Below are 22,271 nucleotides of genomic sequence, written 5' to 3'. Positions count from 1 at the left end.
AGTCTAGGCTAGCCTTGAATTCATGCTCTTTTTGCGTGAGTACAGGGGTGACAGGCCTATGCTACCTTGTCTGGCTCAGGACATTATGTTTTTGTTTCTGTGTTTGGTTTTTGGTGGTGGTGGTGGTGGTGGTGGTGGTGGTATATATATATATTTTGATACAATATGTCTTGTAGCCTAAGCTTTTGACTCACTGGATAGCTGAGGTTGACCTTGAACTACTGGTTCCTCACTGATTCTTCTACTTCCATTTCTTAAGGGCTAGTATTATGGGTGTGGAACATCATGTATGTTTACGGGTGCTGGGATTGAACTCAGGACCTTGTGCACGCTAATCAGGCACTCTACTAACTGAGCTATATCCCCCACCTTTTTGTTGCTGCTATTGTAAATATTATTCTGGGGGTAGGGGTGGGGTTACCCTACTTAGACCATATAGTTCTCAAATAAAAGACGAAAAACATTTAGATTTAAAATAAACCTGAGCAGTGGTGGCGCATACCTTTAATCCCAGCACTTGGGAGGCAGAGGCAGGTGGATTTCTGAGTTCAAGGCCAGCCTGGTCTACAGAGTGAGTTCCAGGACAGCCAGGGCTACACAGAGAAGCCCTGTCTTGAAGAAACCAACCAACCAACCAACCAAACAAACAAAAAACAAAATAAAATAAGCCTTAAAGCACTGGAGCTGGGCAGACATCAGCCCTCTATGCTATTTTGTCTACTTCCCTGTTAGTAACCCCAATATATCACTTGCGTGTTCTGCCTGGGCCACTCCTCCTCTAACAGGCTGGCCCTCTGGCCATGCTCTCAAGGTCCATCCACGGCGACTCCTGCCTTCTCTTCCTCCTTGTTGTGGTCCCTGTCTGAGACCCCAAGCCTGGAAACCGTCAAGCTGTCCCCTCTCTTCTGTCCAGCCCAGGCTGTAGGCATCTTTATTAACCAATCAGGGGCAACCTGGGGGCAAGTTTTATACAACAAAAGCTGGTGTATGTGAGGGTCTCCTCATCTCAGATCTTGGGGTATAGAGCTTAGTACATGAATATCAGCAGCACCTGCCACCTTACATGTTTACTTATGTATTCAACTTTATATCCTATTTTGCTGAATTCGTTTATTAAGCTGCTTTTATCATTGATTGTTCAGGGTTTTTGTTTTTAGTTATACAATTATATTGTCTGCTTTTAAATTTTCCTTTACCCATTCTAAAGCCTTTACTTGGTTTCATTTGTCTAGTTATATTTATTTGCTAACAGCTTTATTGTAATGCTGAATAGTAACAAATAGTTAATATTTTTGCCTTGTTCCTGGTCCTAGTGTTTTTCCATTATAAAATAATGATGCAGATTTTACAACTATAATATGTATGTGAGTAATTTTACTCAGAGTCCTCAATATTTAGATACTTAGGAGAGATTTTTATGAAGGCTATTTGTTCTACCAAATTTAAGAATTAACATGCAATTGCTAGGGCTGGAGAGATGACTCAGAGGTTAAGAGCACTGGCTGCTCTTCTGAAGGTCCTGAGTTCAAATTCCAGAAGCCACATGGTGGCTCACAACCATCCATAATGAGATCTGATGCCCTCTTCCTGGGGTGTCTGAAGATAGCTACTTACGTATAATAAATAAATAAATCTTTTTTTAAAAAACATGCAAAAGCTAGAAGATTACATTTATAACTTGGGGCTTACAGTGAGATATACCATATAGCACACCATTTGGATTTAAATAAAATGTGTTTATGTATTGTCATAGTCATGAAGAACATTTATCTTCTAATTGTGTCTCCTAGTGTGTGCTGTATCTATGGAGCTTAAAGATTAACTATCCTAAAACATTGTTTCTGCTTCGAGGAAATCATGAATGCAGGCATCTTACAGAGTACTTCACCTTCAAACTGGAATGTAAGTATATGTCTCTCCAGAATAGTTAGTTATGTCAGGTGCTGCCACACTCAGTTAAGATCACACCTTCAAAATGAAAAAATCAAGCCAGGCTTGGTGGTTCTTGCCTATAGCTCAGCACTCAGGAGGCTGCGGCAGAAGGATGATCACAACTTTGAAGCCAGCTTGGGCTACAGAGTAAGACACTGTTTAAAAGAAGATGGAGAAGAAAAGTTAAATGCTCTTACATTGCTTATCAGAGAATGAGTTTGTTTAGCACTCACACTCCACTCTACTCAGATGGTGGTCTCCATTTGACAGGGTTTCATGTACTTATATTGAGTCATGTTTGTAGTAGCTTTACTGAACATAGGACAGGGTATAGTAGCTGCCTGCCTCTTGGGATAGCCTGAGAGGAAAGGTCAGAATTGTTAGAGGAAATTGTAAGCGGGTGTGATGGACATGTCTGTTATCCCAGCACTTGAGAGGTGGAGACAAAAGGATTAGGAATTCAAGACCAGCCTTGGCCACGTGGTGAATTCAAGGTCAGTTAGAGCTATATGAAACCCTGTCTCAAAAAACAACAAAAGAGACAGGAAAGTCTGTTGCAAGTGAAGGATCTTCAGATCATCCAAGCCCCAGAAACTTCCTGAAATAAACACACCATCAGATAATAACCAGGAAGGGTTTCAAAGTAGGTTTACTCTTGGTAGGGATTTAAATTGGTGTCAAATATTTGGACAGCAATTTTGAAACATTTATAAAGATTGCATTTGTATTTGTGAAGTATACATTCTCTTTTCTCAGTCTTTTGACTTGTCAAATATCATGCAGACTCCATACTGCTGCTAAAGCAACTGTCAAGAGTTTAGTGACTCTCACAGGGATCGTGTCACAGTAGTGGTCAGGATTCTCCAGCAGGCTTTGTTCAGCTGGAACCATGGTGTGTGAGGACTGTATTAGACTCTTCCTCAGAGGCCAGTAGTTGTCTGGAGTCCTTGCAACCATGGATTAAAGTCCTTACTTTCCTTCTAGCTCCTAACTGGGGGGTGGGAGTGGGGGGATCACTCTCAGTTTTTAAAGATTGCTTTCAGGTTTTTGACATATGGTTCCCAAAGGTAGTTCCCAGTGTAGGCATTGGCTTTCTTCTGGCCCAGCCTGGATGAGTGTGTGACTTCTGCCGTCAGCTAGCTGAGGAAACCTCTGCTCTTTAATGCTGGTGTAATCAGGCCAGGGCCGTCCAGAAGACTTCCCTTTCCATCCACTGAAGTGTGACAGTGAGTGGCTTGCCATAGTTGGAGAACCACGGACTTGAAAGATTATACAAAGCGGAAGCCATTGCTTGTGTAACACAAATGGACAGAAAACAGTAGATATCTGCTTCTTAAGGATGCTCATTGCACTGTTAATTATAACAACAAAAATAATTAGACATCAATAAAGGGCCAATTAAGTACAATATACTAGTATTAGAAAGGGGCGTAGGAAAGCTTTTTATGCAGTCCAGTCTTTCCTTTATTTATGTGGGTTCCCGAGACTGAGCTCAGATTTGCAGGCTTACACAGCAAGTACTTTACCTGCTGGGTCATCTTTCTGGCTCCCAAAGTAACTTTTAAAGCAACACTAGACCACTATTTAAATATTAAGGGATCTGTATGTGCTATATAGAGAGATGCTTAGATGTGCTATTAGCGGAGAGAAACCACTAGCTGACTTGATATTAAGGGACTGTTTGTGCTATATGGAGAGATGCTTAGATGTGCTATTAGCGGAGAGAAACCACTAGCTGACTCGCACATTGTGCGCAGAAGAAATTGGCACTAGTGTTTACTTTCTTATGCTGGGTCAGAGGGTATTATTTTTATGTTTGAAATATTTGAATTAGTTATTGCCACTATTTTGTACTACTTCTGTAATTTTTTTCAAGCTGCTAACTTAAAAATGACACAGTTGCAAACCAAGTGTTTAAATGGCTTTTATTTGTTTTGTTTTATTTTATTTTATTTTATTTTTTCTTTTCTTTCTTCTTTCCTTTCTCCCCTTTTTCTTTCCTTCCTTTCTCTCTCTATCTCTCTTTCTTTCTTTCTTCCTTCCTCTCTTTCTTTCTTTCTTTCTTCCTTTCTTTCTTTTTTCATGACAGTGTTTCTCTGTGTAGCCATGGCTATCCTGGAACTCAAGCTGTAGATCGGGGTGGCCTCAACCTCAGAGATCTGCCTGCCCCTGTCTCTGCCTCCTGAGTACTGGGATTAAAGGCATGGGCCACCACTGCTTGACTTAAATAACTCTTTTTTTTTTTTAACATTTATCTTTTTATTTTGTGTATGTGCATGAGGAACATGCCGTGCTTATGTGGAAGTCACAGAGTTGATTTTCCCTTCTACCATGTGGGTCCTGAGGATTAAATGTAGGTACAGGCTCAGCAACAAGAGCTGTGTGTCACCGAGCCATGTCTCTGGCCCATATACAGGTTTTTGAAGCTCTCCTAGTAACCCAGCTGTATGCAGTTGATTAAGAATGACTGCAGGGCCAGTGAGATGTGGAGCATTTGCTACTGAGTCTGACAATCTGAGCAGTCCTTGGGAAGCAAAGATCTTATTCCCAAAAGTTGTTCTCTGCCTTCCACATTTGTCACATATGTGTGTGAGTATGGACATACAAGATGTGAAAGAAAGGCGTGACTGTGCCAGTGTCTTTGAAAACTCTCAACTCTTTGACTATTTGAAGATTTTAAAGTACTTTACAATTTCTCTAACATATGCTGGTTTTGCCTAAAAAATTAAAAATATGTATAAAACAGGTGACAAAGGACCTGGGATCTGCTTGATGGAAGTCAGCTACTTGCACTTAGGATCAAGTGAGCAGCAAGAACATGGCCTGCAGGTGCCTTGTTCTGAGTGGAGTGCGTGTGCTGCTTTCCATTTTGACAGAGGGTCTTCTGCATTGCCCCGCCTATGCACAGCTCATTGGTTCAGGCTCCTTGTTTGGCTGGGTTTTTAAGGGACAGCTACTGTAATTTCCTGTCCTGTTCTCCCCTTTTAAGCCACAGTTTTTATTTGTTCTTTTATGGGTTTGCTGCTGGAGAGTGAAGCAGGTTTTGTTTGTGATCAGCATAATTGTTTCTGGTTATTTTTAGAAGATAGAACAATAGGCTCAGGAAATGCTTTTAAGTTTCTTATTTTGCCCAGAGTTCCTCACCTCATGCCTCTTGTCTGCTGGCTTTCAGAGTGCTTATAGCTGTACCCCAGCCCAGTCACTCTGTCTGCTGACACGCTAACGTACAAATATAAAATGTTATTCCTATATGAGGAAAGAGCATGCGTGTGCGTCCACTGAGAAGCTGATCTCATCTGTGGGCCACCGTGGCTTTTAGCATCAGAACCATGTAATTACTGCCAAGTGGCGCTCAGCTGCAGAGTGCTTTTCTTGTCTCACATCAGTTTTATTTGTTTATTCATTCAATTATTTATTTATTTATTTTGAAACAGTTCTAGTTTTACTTTTTTCTTTAAGAAAGAGTTTGGGGCTGGAGAGATGGCTCAGCCGTTAAAGGCTAAGCTCACAACCGAAAATATAAGAAAGAGTCTGAATTCCCCAGGTTGGCCTTGAGTTTTTGGGCTCCCTCTTAGCTCCTACATCACAGGCTGATGTCACCAGGGTCACCAGGCCTGTATCACATTCATTCTTACTCATACTGAGAGACTAATTTTCTCTTGTTTTCTCTAAAGCACAAGAAAATTTGAATAACAAAAAAGAATAACTGATGTCTTTTGGGAGGAAGTGTTTTTTTTTTTTGGTTTTTATTTTTATTTTATTTTATTTTATTTTATTTATTTATTTATTTTAGTTTTTGGAGACAGGGTTTCTCTGTATAGTCCTGGCTGTCCTGGAACTCACTCTGTAGACCAGGCTGGCCTCGAGCTCAGAAATCCGTCTGCCTCTGCCTCCCAGGTGCTGGGATTAAAGGCATGCACCACCACCACCCAGCGCTTTTTATTTTTTTAAGAGAAGTAAGCTTTTATTTCCATCTTTCTCAAATTAAGCAGGCTGACTTGGTTATTTTGAGGGGATTAGTCAAAGAGACCAAATCCCATATTCTCATCTGATTCCTCCAACTCTTTCTTTGCTTCAGCCTTGGCTGCGGCTGCAGCAGCAGCAGGGGCAGCAGCCACAAATGCAGATGGGTCAGCCAGGAAGGCCTTGACCATCTCAGCAAGTGGGAAGGTGTACTCAGTCTCCACAGACAAAGCCAGAACACGCTTGTACCCATTGATGATAGAATGTGGCACAGAGGCAACAGTCTGGTACCCAGTCTGCAGACAGACGCTGGCCACATTGCAGATACCCTCTAGGAAGCAAGAGTGCAGGGTCTGCTCTGTGATGTCCAGCACTTCAAGGTTATAAATGCTGCCATTGTCAAACACCTGCTGGATGATCAGCCCAAAGGAGAAGGGGGAGATGTTCAGCATGTTCAGCAGTGTGGCTTCACTGGCTCCTACCTTGTCTCCAGTTTTGATCAGCTGCACATCACTCAGAATTTCAATGGTGCCTCTGGAGATTTTGGTGGTGATGCCTAAAGCTTGGAAGAACGAGGTCTTCTCAGGCCCTAGACCAGTGATCTGAGCTGGCACGGTAACTTCGCATGGGGCGATGGCACCAGGTCGAGCAGCAGCTGGCACCTTATTGGCCAGCAGCATATCACTAATCTCAATGAGGTCCTCCTTGGTGAACACGAAGCCCATATTTCCTGGATGTGAGGTAGCAGTTTCTCCATAGCTGGTTTGTTCTCCAGGTACCCCCTGATGGCCTGTGCATCATGGTGTTCTTGCCCATCCCCATGTCCCAGCCCTCCCTCGGAGGGACATGGGGATCTGCTTCATCTGCTTGGAGCCCACATTGTCTGCTCCCACAATCAAGCATATTGGGTAATCATCCAAAAGTTGGATGATCTTAAGGAAATAGTTGGACTTCCAGGTCGCCCTGTCTTCCCTGGGCATCACGGTGGTCCATCAGGGATTGCTATGCATGGTTTAAAGATGATGTCACTCTAATGAGGACGCCTGGCGAGAGATGGTGAAAGTGTTTTTAAGACAGGGGCTTGTTAGACTACCCAGGTTGGCCTTGAACTACCCTTGTACCCACTGCTGGCCTCAAAAAATTAGTAGGCCTCCTGCTTCATCCTCCTGAGATTATAGTCATGTGTTACAGAGCCTGGGCTAATAGTTAACTTTTTACATGCCATCTTTTATTGTTGTGTACTTAGAAAGCAAGAAATGTAGTGAGTGTCTTGACCCCATCTCATCGTTTGGGTCCAGATATCTCAAGAGGATTAGTTTGTTGTTTCCCAAACTTCTTTTTGATAGTTTGCTGATGAGTTCTAGAAACTCTTGTAATTTTCTAAAGAAAACAGTATTGTTCAAGCATGTTTTTAAAGAATGAATATTGTTCATTACATTATTTAGAGTAGCAGATTGGTGTGGTTAATTATGCCATATTCATAAAGTCAAGTGCTGTATAGTTCATTTTCTTTTTAATTACTAAGCTGTTCTCATAAGAAAGAATTTTACCTTATCCCTCAGGATTTCTTAGCTAGGCTAGAGAATTAAATTAGTTTGTGAGTGGCCTGTACCATAAGCCCCCAGCAAAGGAGACAGTGGACCCTGGGAACTTGGGGCCAGAGAGAGAGAAGAGACAAAGACAGAGGGGGAGTCTTTAGTGAATGTAAATAAGAATTAAAAAAATATATGCTCAATGGCTAGGTTGTGGTGTCTTATATATGATGCTGACTCTCAAAGCTTCCTGGAATTCTTTTACAATTTTCTTTTATTGCTGGCCGTGAGTGGAGTGATGCTTGCCTGTAATCCCAGTACTTCGGAGGCGAGCTAAGGTCAGATTGGATGATATGAAACCTTCTTTTAACTACATTTTGTTCCATCCTGTTGTATTATTGGCAAGAGTTAAACCTTATATAAATGTCTATAATATAGACATTTTTCATGAAAATAAAGCTCTTGAATCAGCTAATTTGACCTTTTGGAATTACATATTTTAATATTTAAATTCTATTTAATTTAAGCTTAAAAGTAGTGGTGGGCATAGTTGCACAGGCCAATAATCCCAGCATTCTGGAGGCTGCTAGTTCAAGGCCAGCCTGAGCTTCATAGCAAGATCCCATGTTGAAAATTCACAGTTCCAGGATGCAGAGGCAGGCGGATTTCTGAGTTTGAGGCCAGCCTGGTCTACAGAGTGAGTTCCAAGACAGCCAGGGCTATACAGAGAAACCCTGTCTCGAAAAAAAAAAAAAAGAAGAAGAAGAAGAAAGAAAGAAAAGAAAAAGAAAAAAAAAGAAAATTCACAGGATGAGGGTATAAACATTTGGTAAAGCACTTGCCCAGCATTCTCAAGGCCTTGGGTCCCAATCCCAGCACCATAATTAGAAAGAATCTGAGAGGGTAGTTAAGAATGTGAATGTGTTTGAGCTCTGCCACTGAGAAGCTGCAGTTCTGGGCACTGGGCCCAGTTTTCTCCCCTTTTATGTAATTGTGTTTATATTTCCATGTGTGCGTATATGTACATCTGTGCACCACATACATGCCTGCTGCTCTCAGAGACCAGACAAGGGCATCTAATACCCTGGAAGTGGAGTTACATACCATTGTGATTCACCATGTGGGTGGGTTCTGGGGACTGAGCCCAGGTCCTCTGGAAGAGCTATGAGTGCTCTTCCTGCTGAGCAATCTCTCCAGCCCCAGTGCTCCTTCATTCTTACATGATAGAAACCTGTCTGCCTGGATCTCTAGTCATTAAAATTTCATCCCTACAACCATTAAAGAGAGAACACACAAGGCCAAAGATTAGAGAAGAGCCCTGCTGGAGGAACTACTGAGAGTCTCATAACATCTCTTCCTTCTGAGGGCAGTGTCCCCAGTGACTTCCCACTAGGCTCCACCTGTTAAGGTTTCTCTTCTTAAAGGTTCTACACTGTCTGGCAGCATCCCACACTGAAACCCACACATCCCCTGAGAGATATATTCTAATCATAACCACACCATAACACCAAGAAGGAAAATGCTTGGTTTTGGGCTTTTGTTTGTTTGTTTGTTTTTTAATTTTAAAAGCCCATCTTTAGTGTTCTTACCTGTTACTTCGTATCTTTTTCTTCCTGGAGAATTGTGACAAACCTACAATCTGACCACTTCGGAGTGTTTCCTTATACCATAGTTCCAACCTAACAACTACTCAAAATATAAAATGCAGGAGCTGGAGAGATGGCTCAGAGGTTAAGAGCACTGGATTCCCTAGAACAAGATTTAAGGAAAATTGTAAGCTGCTGTATTCGAGGACACCTAGGTAAAGTTCCCAGCATCCACATCACACCAGGTGGCTCCTAACTGTCTGTCATCTAGTTCCAGGGGCTCCAATGCTTCTTCTGGCCTCTGAGGGCACCTGCACATACACAGTGCACATAACTTATGGAGGCACACATACATACACAAATAAAGAATAAATTAAAAAATGCAAAACAGTTTTTACATACATTAGAGTAGTAATAATTTACTTAACACATTTTTAATGAGCCAAAAAGTAAAGGCTGGAAAAATGACTTAGTGGCTAAGAGCTGCTCCTACAGAGAGGACCCAGATTCAGTTCCTAGCACCCACATGGCAGCTCACAACTCCTCTGAACTCCAGTTCCAGGGGATCCAGGGCCCTTCTAGCTACCTCACCAGGTATGTGCTCAGTGCATGGGTAAACACACAGGCAAAGTACTCACACACATAAAAATAATAAATCTTTTTTAAAAAACAGGAAAAAAAATGAGCAAAAAGGTTTCTAATACAGAAATAGTTTTCAGTTCTGTGGAAACAGTTCCACACAGGGTGGGGCTGGGATACACTCTGCCTGAGAAGCCCCAGGGATCAGCAATGCCAGCATTGTTCCTAAACGCTTTAATGGCAGAATTTGAGGATCCTAAAAAGACCCTCAGGAGCCTAAGGCCATAACCTTCCTCCAGGTAAATGATGCTGACTAATAAGACATGGGCAGCCAGCTGCCTTACCAGGTTTCCAGGGCAGCAGAGCTAGAAAGTTAATCTAAGGTCATACTTATCTTTAGAAAGGGAAAGGTGTTTGGGTAGCCCTTGTGTGCAATTCTTAAAGGACATCTTCTCTGGGACAGGGTCTTCAGACTTCTCTATAGCCAGTGGCTTCTGAGCTGGCTTCACGTGGTTAGTCTCTTCAGTATGACACTGTTCATCCCCTGACTTTGTCCTCTTTGGGTAGGTCGGATCAAGTATTCAGAGATGGTGTACGATGCGTGCATGCACACTTTCGACTGTCTTCCTCTTGCTGCCCTCTTAAACCAACAGTTTCTCTGTGTACATGGAGGAATGTCTCCTGAAATTACTTGTTTAGAGGACATTAGGAAAGTAAGTAACCTTTTGCTATTTTCATAGAGAATGCTTTTAAATTTTTGTTCTTTATCCCAGCCAATGGCTATCTGTATAACATATAACAATTGCTGAGGTTAAATGAAAATACAATCAGAGGTAGAAAAACAGAACTGACTCATGATCTTGTCATTGTCAGGGAGCTGTTAGTAACACTTGGAGAAACATAGTTCTTTCTCTTTTTAAAAATTAAAGTTTTTATTTTGTTCTGTTTTGTTCTGTTTTATTGAAACAGGGTTTCTCTCTGTAGCTCTGGCTGTCCTGGAATTTGCTCTGTAGACCAGGCTGGCCTTGAACTTTCAGAGATCTACCTGCCTCTGATTCTGAGTGCTAGGATTAAAAGTATGCACCACCACTGCTTGGCCTTAAAATTAAATCTTAATATCTAAAAGCATACTATTCTTATAGTATAACTCTGAAACTTTAAAAAACATATTTGTATATTTTAAACAAGGTCTCTCTGCAAAGCCCAGGCTAGTCTTGAACTCAAGACAGTTCTGCCTCATCCACTAAAATGGTATAATTATTGGACTCATGCCACCAAGCCCAGCTTTAAAACTTTAAATTATATTCCAGTGTGCAAAGAAAGAACATGAATGTGGAGCCTTGGCCAGGCCCCTTAACCTTTGAGTGCATTCTTTTTGTAAATGAGGAAATTTGAATAAGTGCCCCGAGCTCTGGCGGCTGTGAGGTACATTGAAGTTTACATCCTAAACAATAGGGTTGGTTGCTCCATCTGCCTTACGTGGTGATTATTTCCAAGATTCTGTGTCTTCATGACTGAGAAAAAAGGAACAGCCTCGTGCTCTTGCACTTCCTCACCTTCATCTCCTCAGTTCCCACAGAGATACAAACTCAGAATTTCCTCAAGTGAGTTCATGGCGGTCTTCTCAGTAAGAGGTACACCAGTGTGCTGGCTTTTCAGTATCCAGCTTCTCCTTTAGTAGATTGTGTTTAACCACTGTGTATCAGCTGTAGTAAAAAATTCCCCCCTCTCTCAGCAGAAGCCCTCCTCTTGACTCTCAGATATTCTGGTTGTGTTCAAAAACAATTATTTATATTCTTTGATTTTGTGTGTGTGTTTTTAATTAAAGCAGCAGTAACTAAAACAGTAAGTTAATGACAAATATTAAAATGTTACCATTGCATAGAATGGAATGAATAGAAGGCCTTTTACAATAGAAAGCATCTCCATTGGGATGAAGTGAGCAGTAGACAGGATAACTGCCGGGGTCCCTGCTCTGAAGCTCTGCTTCCCACCCGGCTCCCTGCTCTCCTAGAGCTCTGCTTCCCATAGAAAACTGAAGTTAACTTTAGTCTTCACAATTTTTTGTGGGGGCTGATTTCACATTTGAGTTAAATGAATGCTTCACTAGATTAGCGTGGAAGGAGAGGCCCTTTTCTACAGGAGCAGAGATAAGATACTTGTACACATTTATTGCTGAACTCTCACTTTCTCAAGGGACCATCCTTGGGGCTCACTGCCTCATCTACAATGCTTTCCTGCAGGGAGGAGGTGACTTTTGATCTGCTGCTTCCAAAAGCCTTTCACTTTCCTGATTTTTTTTCTCTTCTTTTGGCCCTTGTGTGTCTTGTAGTTAGATAGGTTTACTGAACCTCCTGCTTTTGGGCCAGTGTGTGACCTGCTTTGGTCTGACCCCTTAGAGGACTATGGCAGTGAGAAGACCCTGGAGCACTACACCCACAACACTGTGCGAGGCTGCTCCTACTTCTTCAGGTAAGCTAAGAAAACAGTGAAACAGATTGGGGTCCACTTTGTTTTCTAAGCTTGTCTTTCATTACCTATGTGTCTGTGCAAATGAGTGCAGGTACATTAGAGAGAGGCTAGAGACATAAGATCCCCTGGAACTGGAAATATAGGCAGCTGTGAACCACTCAGCATGGGTGCTGGGAACTGAACTTAGGTCTTCTATAGGAGTACATACTCTTAACCACAGAGGCATCTTTCCAGCCCACTATGATCCATTTAATGGAATTATTCTTTTTTAAAATAAAAAAAAATGTTTTTTCTGTATGAATGTTATGTCTGCATGTCTGCCTATCTATGTACTAAGTGTGCACCTGGTGCCCTCTGAAGTTAGAGGAGGGTATTATATCCACTGGAATTGTGGAACCACCATGTGGGTGCTAAGAACTGACCTTGGGTCCTCTATAAGAGTGGTAAGTGTTCTTAACCACTGAACCATCTCTCAAGTCCTGGTTTAATGAAATTAATCTTGCCACCATGCCTGGTTTTATGAAAGTTTTCTTAATGGCTTAGGTTGCAAATACGTAGTAGAGATTTCTGTTTAGTCTAATTCTCTGTGTTCTTACTTCTCTTTTTTCCTTTCTCCTCTCTCTCACCTCCTTCTCCCCTTCCTTTCATTTTGGTGTTGGAGAGCAAACCTAGGATCTTACACATCCTGGGCAAGCACTTGTTCAGTTCCTTAATAGCAGAAAAGTCTTAGTATGTTCTTAGGCATGAGATCATAAGAAGTACAGATTAGTAAACACAGTTAAAACCTCTCCCAATATCTCACTATTATAAGCTGTAAATGATTTATTAGTTGTTTCTAGATATCATCTAGATACTTCCTAAAGATCTGATTTTTTAAAAAGATTTTATTTCTTTATTTTATTTTATTGTTTCTGTATTTTATAGCAGCCTTCAGACACACCAGAAGAGGGCATTGGTGGTCGTGAGCCACCATGTGATTGCTGGGAATTGAACTCAGGACTTCTGGAAGAGCAGTCAGTGCTCTTAACTGCTGAGTCATCTCTCCAGCACCTTATTTTTATGTATGTAGGTGCTTTGCCTGTTTCTATGTGTATAAACTACATGTGTGCCTGGTGCTTATGGAGACCAGAAGTAGGCATGGGATCACTTGGAACTGGTAGTTAGAGATGATTATGAGCCATCTGAGGGTGGGGGTGGGGTGGGGAGGGGGAAGGGCTGCAAACCAAACCTGGGTCTTCTGCAAGAACAGGAAATGCTCTTTAGCTCTGAGCATGTCACTAATCCTCTCTCTCTCAATCTCTCTCTCCCTTTCTCTCTCTCCCTCTCTCTCTCTCTTTTTCTCTCTCTCTAAATATATATATATACATACATACATATATATGTGTATACACATATATAATACATATATATATTACATTATATATAATACATATATATATGTATACACACACATATACATATATATTTAATCTTAGTATTTGAGAAACAAAGGCAGGCTGTTCAATGTGAGTCCAAGGCCAGTTTCATCTACATAGTGGGTGCCAAACCATCTAGGCCTACTCTCTTAAGGTTACTGTTGCTGTGACAAAACACTATGACTGAGAAACAAGCTGGGGAGGAAAAGGGTTCATTTGGCTTATCCAGTTCACAATCCATCATTGGAGGAATCAAGACAGGAACTGAACCAGGGCTGGAACCTGGAGGCAGCTGATGGAGAGGTCATGGAGGGTGCTGCTTACTGCCTTGCTCCCAGCTTTTGGAACTTCTGCTATTGAACAAAAAAACAAAACAAAACAAAACAAAAACCCAGAACACTGATCCAAGCCTTGGACTTTTCCTGGAAGTTATTGTCCTAAAACTCACATGTAAGCCAAACCAAAAAGAAAAAAAAAAGTAGAGAAAATAGAGACATTTGAAATCTAAACTAATTTTAATTCCAGTGCTTTATCATGACAAATAATACATTTACTTAGTTCTTTAAAAATCTTGCTAATTGGTTAAGATAATACAGTAATTAAATGAAACATATGTATATAAGAAGCCTTAATTTGCCTCTAAACATTTTTTAAAATAATCGTTTTAAATTCTATTCTGCCATCTATCTTTCTAGTGACTTATTTACTGAAACAATTTAACTTTCCCCTCTTATGATGTTGCTTAAGGACTTAGTATTATTGGCCGAATGTCATTTGTTACAGTTCCTGTGGTCACCTGCCAACACCTCTTACAACACAGGCCTTCCACCCAGAAATCCTCCTTCTGACACTTGGCTTGCAGCTACCCTCATACTCCCCTGAGTTTACTGCAGCCCAGTTTGTCCTCACAGAGCTCTTACAGCATTGGTGGACACCCTTGGCAGAACAACAGATGCACCTGAGCCAGCCCGTATGCCGCGCGCAGGCTTGCAGCTGACGTTAGAAGTCATGTGCTGATTTTTGTTTTTAGTCTTTTGTTTTGTTTTGTTTTATGTGTAGAAGTGTTTTGCTCACATGCATGTTTCTGCATCATGTGTCTCCCTGGTATTCATGGAGGCCTGAAGAGAACATCTGACCCCCTGGAGCCATCCCTCCACCCCCATCTTTCAGTTTAGTTTCTGTTTTTGCACTTTTTTGTCAGCAGGGTTTTTTTTTTCCAGTATTGATAATGGTATCAAGCAAAGTGCTGTCCAGTGTCTGTGAGCACAAGCAGACTATAATGTAACTTACAGAGATTTGTCAAGTGTGAGTTGTGTTCCTGGCCATGAATTCAATGTTAATGATTCAATTGTACATTTACATAAAATGTCATTATGCAGGAAAACATCGGAAACACTTAAGTGGTTGATGAAAATATAGCCAGAGGTGCCTAGGAATCTTAACTTCTTACAGAGCCCAGTAACAATGTGTCATGGCATGAGATACTTACTTGGTCAGGGGCTTTACCAGAATTCCACAGCCTCCTACTTCATTCCTAAGGCCTTCTCGAAAGGGCTTCACAGTCTTTGAGTGGCTAACAGATCATTCATTGTTCCTATGCTGGTCAAGAGGGGACTTCCTGTTCCAAAATCATGATAATGTCATATACAGGTGATTTTAAAATTATACATTTTCCACTGAACAGAGTGAAAAACAAAGTTGCCCTGTTTTTTCTCAGACAGGATCCTATGCATCCCAGGCTGGTCTCAAACTTACTATGTCGGAAAAGACAGCCTTGAACTTCTGATTCTTCTGTCTCACCTCCCAAGCACTGAGGTTACATATACAGCATCCCTAGAATATGGTATACAGGGGTTAAACCCAGGAATTTGTATGGTACATAAGCAGTCTACCAGCTTAGTTATATTCCAGTTCAAGAAAGAAATACTCTTTAAAGATAGGTAATTAACATCTACAAACTCATGATAATGTTATATTCTCTAGTTCTTCCTGTTTGTCATCCAGGAAAAGTTAAAAAAAAAAAAAAAAAGACCATTTTAGGAGTATATGCAGATATCATTAGAGTATGGTGGTCTGTAATATTTATATCTATGCCTGAGATAGCCATGCATAGTATTATCTTGCTATTGATATTATGTATAAAGTTATAAGTAGATTCTTTTAATTTTTCTAAAGATTTGATGATTTAAGAAAATCATGCACTATTTTTATAGCACTTAACTGTATATATATACATGCATACATGGAGTTGTGATACATTTTCATATCAAAATACCAAAAATTTTGATTCTAATATTAGTATTAAGGTAAAATAAGTTAGAAGATGGAGAAACTGTTTCTATTCTAAGGTATCTTCTTCAGGTTTGATGTAGCTTGAAATAGAAATCACTGGTTTCTGAGCTTTTTTTTTTTTAATCTAGAAATTGAATATAATATACCCCCACAGGCAACAGGCATAGAATCTTCTTCCTCTGGGGCCTGGAGGGGAGGGGCTACTCATCAGACCTGCCCCCCCCCCAAGGACCCTCAGCGGCAGAGGGTTTGAGATGCTCCAAGAAGGGAGGTTGGGAGGGAAGAACTGGTTTCTGAGCTTTTAATAAAAGTTAAGTGGTAGGGCTGGAGAGATGGTTCCATGGCTGTTCTTCCAGAGGACCTGGGTGTAGGCATAATGTTATTGTGCAGTGTTTGAAGATTATCCTTGTATTTTCCAAATGCAGATTTCTCTGCCTCCTGTCTGGTTGCAATCCTGATATGATGTTGCCATACTTATTGTAAGAATCTCCTCCTGCCTCCATGATGGGATGCTCCTAATATATTCCCTGGTTTGTCAGTAAAAGCTGATCAGCCAATGGTTGAGCAGAGGAGAGAATGGGGCTGGACTTCCCATGCCAGCGGGAGGGGGGAGAGGGGAAGGGAAGTAAGATTCCCTGTGAGGAGAGTGTGAAGGAGACCTTGAGAACACACCTGTAGCAGAGAAAGCAGTACTAAAATGCAAGGGTCTTGGGGATTTTGGCTGGGAGGGAGCCAGATTATTTTAGAGGATTAAAATAGATTAATATTGTCCAGCTATTGTGGTATAAAGTGTGATTAAACACATCTTATAGTCCCTATCTCATTTATTTGGAAGCTAGTCATGATAAAGAAAAAATTATCACTCTAATTGTTCTAACACCTCGGTTCAGTTCCCAGCACTCATGGTGGTTCATAATTGTCTGTAACTCCAGATCCGTGAGCTCTGCCACCCTCCTTTGGCCTCTGTGGGAACTAGGCCCTCAAATGGTGCACATACATACAAGCAGGCAAAATCTTCATAGACATAAAGTAAATCTTAAAAAATTGCATAGTCAAAAAAAATTGCATAGTTCATAGTATCTGTAATCTTAAAATAACTCTTCGATTGGGTTTTCTGTTTCTTCCTATTAAAACATAACTGCTATAATTCCATATTTAGATTTTTCTCATTTTCTTTTTCAGTTACCCTGCAGTTTGTGAATTTTTACAGAACAACAGTTTATTATCAATTATCAGAGCCCATGAAGCCCAGGATGCTGGGTAGGTTGCATTTAGACTCTCATATTACTGCAGAGGTTTTACTTTTAGTGTAAAGATGCCTGAGCTCATATCTCTTTTTCCAGGTACCGAATGTATAGGAAGAACCAAGCAACCGGCTTTCCATCACTTATTACGATTTTCTCTGCTCCTAATTACCTAGATGTCTATAACAATAAAGGTAAAGAAGCCCAGAAATATCTGAGTGTGAATTGTTAGTAACTGTGAGCTCTACTTTAATTTTGTGTTTTATTTTATTATTGTGTTCATTTGCTTATTTTTAGTTTTTGGTTCTGTGGATAGAACCCAGGTCCTTGTGTTTGTGAAGCAAGCACTCTACCTCTGGGCTATATCCTAAACACCTATTTTTAAGTACAAAATTCAGCCAGATAAAAAGGTCTTGGGTAAGGGATGTGTCTTTGCAGTTCAGCATGAGAAAGGCCTCAGCTACAGTCTCTGGTATCTTACTGTGCTCTGCACCAGCCGGCTCCACAAGATCCTGACATCTCTACCTCTCTCTCCCCGCTCCTCTTCTCTTCTGTTCCATTTTGAGACAAGGCTTTGCTATGTAATGTAAAGAGACTGGCTTTGAACTTGGGGTCCTCATGCTTCATCTCCCAAGTGATAGGGTTACAGGTATGCACTACTTACTATATATACCTAGATGAAGAGGAGACCTTATTGGAAAAAAGGTCCATAAATTTAGAATGTAAGCTGCTGCTTGGCCTTCATCTCCTAAGAGATTGGACTCTTTGGGACCATATTTGTTTAGTATTTTAAAATGGGGTCTCACTGTACAACCCAGACGAGCTTTAAACTCACCATTCTGCTTTGGCCTCCCTAGTGCTGGCTCTCCATTAGGTGGTTTGTTTGTTTATTTGTTTGGAGACAGGGTGTTTCTGTGTAACCCTAACTCACTCTGTAGGCCAGGCTGGCCTCAACTTGGAGATCCACCTGCCTCAGCCTCATAAGTGCTGGGGTTAAAGGTATGAGACACCACTGCCTCTGTTTTGTTTCATTTAAATCTGAGAGTGAGAGATGGAGAGATGGCTCAGTGTTTTAGAGCACTAGCTGCTCTTTTATAGAACCTCAGTTCAATTCCCACATCCACATGACAACACACAACTGCCTGTAACTCTAATTTCAGGGGACCCAACACTATCACACAGACATACATGCAAACAAAACAGCAGTGTGCATAAAATTAAAAATAAATTGTTTTTAAAACTCTGAGACTTTCCTTCAGTGGTTTGTCTGTTCTCTTTTAATCTTGTGCTCTGTTAGAACTTACTCTTGCTAGGAGGTATACGGGCACTGAGCTCCACTCCCAGCCCTGATCACTCACTATTTAAAAACAGATCCTTTCTCCCCTAGCCTTAGCTTTATTAACTGCTCCAGGCTGTTCTCTAGCCCTAACTGTCCTACTGTGCTCTGCACCTCCTCTGCTGTGTTCATATTTCTTTTCCCTAATATTTCACATGTAATAGCAGCTTGGGTTTTTTCCTCATTTCCTTTCTTATTAAGTATACATACTTTGTTAAGTGTCCTCAAGGATGCTTGTGCCCCTATGTCTCATTTTGTGAGGTACACTCTTCCTTCTCCCTTTTTAGTGCCACTATTGAGATCATCTGTGGAAAGCCTGGGAGCTCCCAGTGTGCTTAGCTGACACCTGCACTCACATACATATGCACTTGCTAACACCTTACCAAGAAATACCTGCCGCGGACCGGGGTTTCTCGTGGGGTCCCTGTTCCGCGGGACAAGGGATTATGGCCAGGTGGGCACGGGATTCGGCTTTGACAAACAGACTACACACGGGTGGTGTAAAATCTGAGTGTATTTCTTTAAAAATGGCATGAGGCTTTTACAATGATTGCAAAAGATAAATGAAAAATCTGGCAGCTCAACAGTTGAGGTACCTCTGAGGCTATCTGAAACATACTGGGTCTAAAACAGCAGCTATCTCCTCTGAAACTGCAAGTGCTCTGGGCCCGGGGGACTGCGAGAGATACATGAATCTGAGTCCTAGCCCATCTAAGTTCTAGTGCTAGTCCTGCATGTGAGTCTAAGTCCTTCTTCCTCCAGTCTTGGTGTTAGACTGAAGTCAAATAGGCAAACCGACCCACACACACCCAGGTCAGCAGGGTCTAGGTAGCTAGGTGTGAAGCAGGAGGAAGAGGGGTGGAACCCTCTCTGTTGAGGTATTCTTATGCTAATTCTCTGGTTCTTGCTGGAGGCAGGCAGAGGAGAATCTTGACCTAACACTTTCAGCTAATGTCTTAGAGTGAGAGAAACCTTTCAATTACTCTCTAGTACTTAAAACATTAAACTAGGATAGTTGGAAACATTGGTGAAGGTCAGAAAGCAATGTCCGAATTTTCTCTTGCTAGCTGTAAGAAAATGATATCTTGGTGAGTTCCTAGCACACTAGTATGAGGACATATCTGGGCCACCTCTGAGTTTGGGGTGCCAGGCGACAATGCGGAGGCAGGAGACTGACTTTCCTTGAAGTTTATGCCTCAGATACCGCCTTCACACAAAGTGTGCGTGGCAAATACCTTTATTTTATTTTGTCTTATACATTTTTTTTTTTTTTTGGAAAATGTTAGCATTTAATTAACCTCTGGCGTGGCTTTTAAGCCACCAGAACACAGGACCCCCCAACACCCTTAATCTTCTCTTCAGCTCCTCTGCTGAAGGATTTGGCCTTCACGATGACAGGTTGTTTAGGGAGCTTTCCCTTGCCCAGAACTTTGTAGTAGCCCGATCGGACAACATCAGTGATGGGAGCAGCTCCAGTCTTGTTTTTTGCTGCATTGACCCGTTTTTGCTTGCTGACCAACGTCCATAATTTATCCAGGTTGACAGTTGGGCAAAAGCTCTGGTTCCTCTTCAAATGGTAATGCCTCATACCAACTTTCCCAAAGTAACCTGGATGATATTTGTCAAAGTTGATCCTGTGGTGATGCATGCCTCCAGCATTCCCGCGGCCTCCTGGGTGCTTGCGGTGCTTACCAATACGGCCTGCTTGCGGTGCTTACTGATGCGGCCGTGGCCGTGGCTCACATGGCCCCGGAGTTTCTGGGTCTTCCTCAGTCTGGATGGCATGGCGGTGGCAGAAAGGAAAGAGTTTATACATATTTTTGAGACAGAGTTTCTCTATGCATCTCTGGCTGTCCTGGAAATTACTATGTAGACCAGGATGGCATTAGACTCACAGAAAGCTGCTGCTGCTAACTTCCAAGTGCTGGTATTAGAGACATGTACCACCACCCAACAGTTTACAAATGCCTCTTTAGTTCTAAGAAAAACTCTCGCACCTTCTTCCTCCTATGGCTGCTTTTGCTGCTTTTCCTGTCGTTTGTTTCTTAATTTTTTGACACTTAGGCCAGATGGCCTTTGAATTTGCTTTGTTGCCTACAATGGCCATGAAATTCTAATCCTCCTGCCTCCATTCCAGAATACTGGAATCACAAGCATGTGCCATGTCTGATGTATGTGGTGCCAGGTCTCATGCATGTTAGGCAGTGCTCTGCAAGCTGAGCATCTTTGGAGAGATCTTTAGGCTCATTGATACTCAAGTTGTATCTTTGTTCCCTGATGACCTAAAACATCCTTAAATTGGGATTTTTATTCTTATTTCTGTCTCCCCATCCCCTTCCCTCCGGGAACATATTCCAAAAGTTTCTTAAGCTTCCAGTTTTAATCATCTACTGCTGAAACTAACTTCTTTTTCCTGTGTGAGAGAGAATTATTGATATATTCACTTCAGCTACATAAAATGCACACAGCATGAAAATAATGGAGGTGTACATGTCAGGTAAAGTTAGGCTTTCAATACTGTTTTTGTGCTTTATAGTTGTCTGCCATATACATTCTAGACCATTAGTAACTTAAAGTTTAGAACACTAGTCTATCCCACAGCAAGGAAACAGGAACCCAGTGTGACCTTTGTCTGTTATTTCTAGAGAATTGGGTTTCATGTCTCAGTAAGAATAATTGAAAGAAAGCCAGGTGTAGTGGCACATAACCTTTATAATCCCAGAACTTGGGAGGCAAGAGGCAAGTAAGTAGATTGCTTGAGTTCAAGGCCAGCCAGTGAATTCTATACAGCTAGAGCTCTTGAGGAGTGGGGAGAAAGAAGAAAGACAGAGAGAGACAGAGACAGACACAGACATACTGATAGACTGTCTCAAAACAAAACAACAAAAAACCCTAACCAAACAAAAAGAAATAATTGAAGAACGAGTACACATAATAACAGATGATACAGAATAAGAAACTAAAATACAAAGAAGCCTTTTCCCCAGCCCCTCAGCTCTTGGTCCGGGGTTGTCCCTCACTGACCTAAGGCAGGAATGTGGTGACTGCAGAGATACAAAAGTTTCTAGCCAGGTGTGGTGGCACAGGCCTCTGATCCCAGCACTCGGGAGGCAGAGGCAGGAGGATCTCTGTGAGTTTGAGGCCAGCCTGGTCTACAGAGCAAGGTACACAGAGAAACCCTGTCTCCCCCACAGTCCCAGGTCTCTGGTGTTTGTCGACTCTGGGCTCCGGTTTTTTATAAAAAGTAGAAATTACACACTGAGACACAGACTCTGCGGATGATCAGACAGAGCCAAGCAGGACTGGTTATCTTCAACAACAACTGCCCAGCTTGAGGAAATCTGAAATAGAGTACTATGTCATGTTGGTCAAAATGGTGCCCATCACAAAATTGGCAATGATTTTGAATTGGGCACAGCATGCAGAAAATACTACAGAGATGCATGCCGGGTATTAATTGACCCAGGTGATGCTGATATTACCTGAAGCAGCCAGAACAGATTGCTGAACAATAAACAAGGAATGGCTTTATTAAATAAAGCTTTGCTGGAGCTCATTTTTAAAAAAGTATAAAGAAAATCAGTAGGTATGCACCTATGTGGCATGGTTATTAACTATTTATAGATACTCATTTGCTGAGACTAGAAGAAACTTTTTTGACTGAGAAGTTTGTACATTCTACCTTAAACATTAATTATAAAATGTTTTGACATTTATTGCACTGTGAGTTGATAAATTCTTGGAGTGTTTATGAAAAGCTTTAGCTGTGGCTCATGACTTGCAAAGGAGTCTTTGTCCGTTCAGTGGGTGATATTGCTATTTGCCCTTAGAAGTTGTGATTGTGCCAGGCAGTGGTGGCGCACGCCTTTAATCCCAGCACTTGGGAGGCAGAAACAGGTGGATTTCTGAGTTTGAGGCCA

General features: G+C 41.6%; 1 protein-coding gene and 2 pseudogenes across 5 annotated transcripts in view; 1 reads left to right on the top strand and 2 right to left on the bottom strand.

The window, feature by feature from the left end:
- Nucleotides 1–22,271, top strand: part of Ppp3cc (protein phosphatase 3 catalytic subunit gamma) — a 74,211-nt gene that overhangs the window by 29,502 nt on the left and 22,438 nt on the right. For all 4 annotated transcript variants that reach the window (XM_031360969.1, XM_031360967.1, XM_031360968.1 and 1 more), the window contains exons 4-8: nt 1,791–1,902; nt 10,160–10,305; nt 11,925–12,064; nt 16,954–17,031; nt 17,115–17,209. In XM_031360969.1, the coding sequence (XP_031216829.1) occupies nt 1,791–1,902; nt 10,160–10,305; nt 11,925–12,064; nt 16,954–17,031; nt 17,115–17,209 (571 nt within the window). The remainder of the gene's footprint in view (nt 1–1,790; nt 1,903–10,159; nt 10,306–11,924; nt 12,065–16,953; nt 17,032–17,114; nt 17,210–22,271) is intronic.
- Nucleotides 5,949–6,875, bottom strand: LOC116084125 (annotated as a pseudogene).
- LOC116084126 lies at nt 19,627–20,136 on the bottom strand (annotated as a pseudogene). Its single transcript, XR_004116046.1, has one exon. The product of XR_004116046.1 is annotated as a 60S ribosomal protein L27a pseudogene (transcript).

The sequence above is a fragment of the Mastomys coucha genome, unplaced genomic scaffold, assembly GCF_008632895.1.
Source record: "Mastomys coucha isolate ucsf_1 unplaced genomic scaffold, UCSF_Mcou_1 pScaffold9, whole genome shotgun sequence".
Lineage (NCBI taxonomy): Eukaryota > Metazoa > Chordata > Mammalia > Rodentia > Muridae > Mastomys > Mastomys coucha.
The sequence above is the reverse complement of the archived record's forward strand: the minus strand, read 5'-3'. Positions and strand labels throughout refer to the sequence as shown.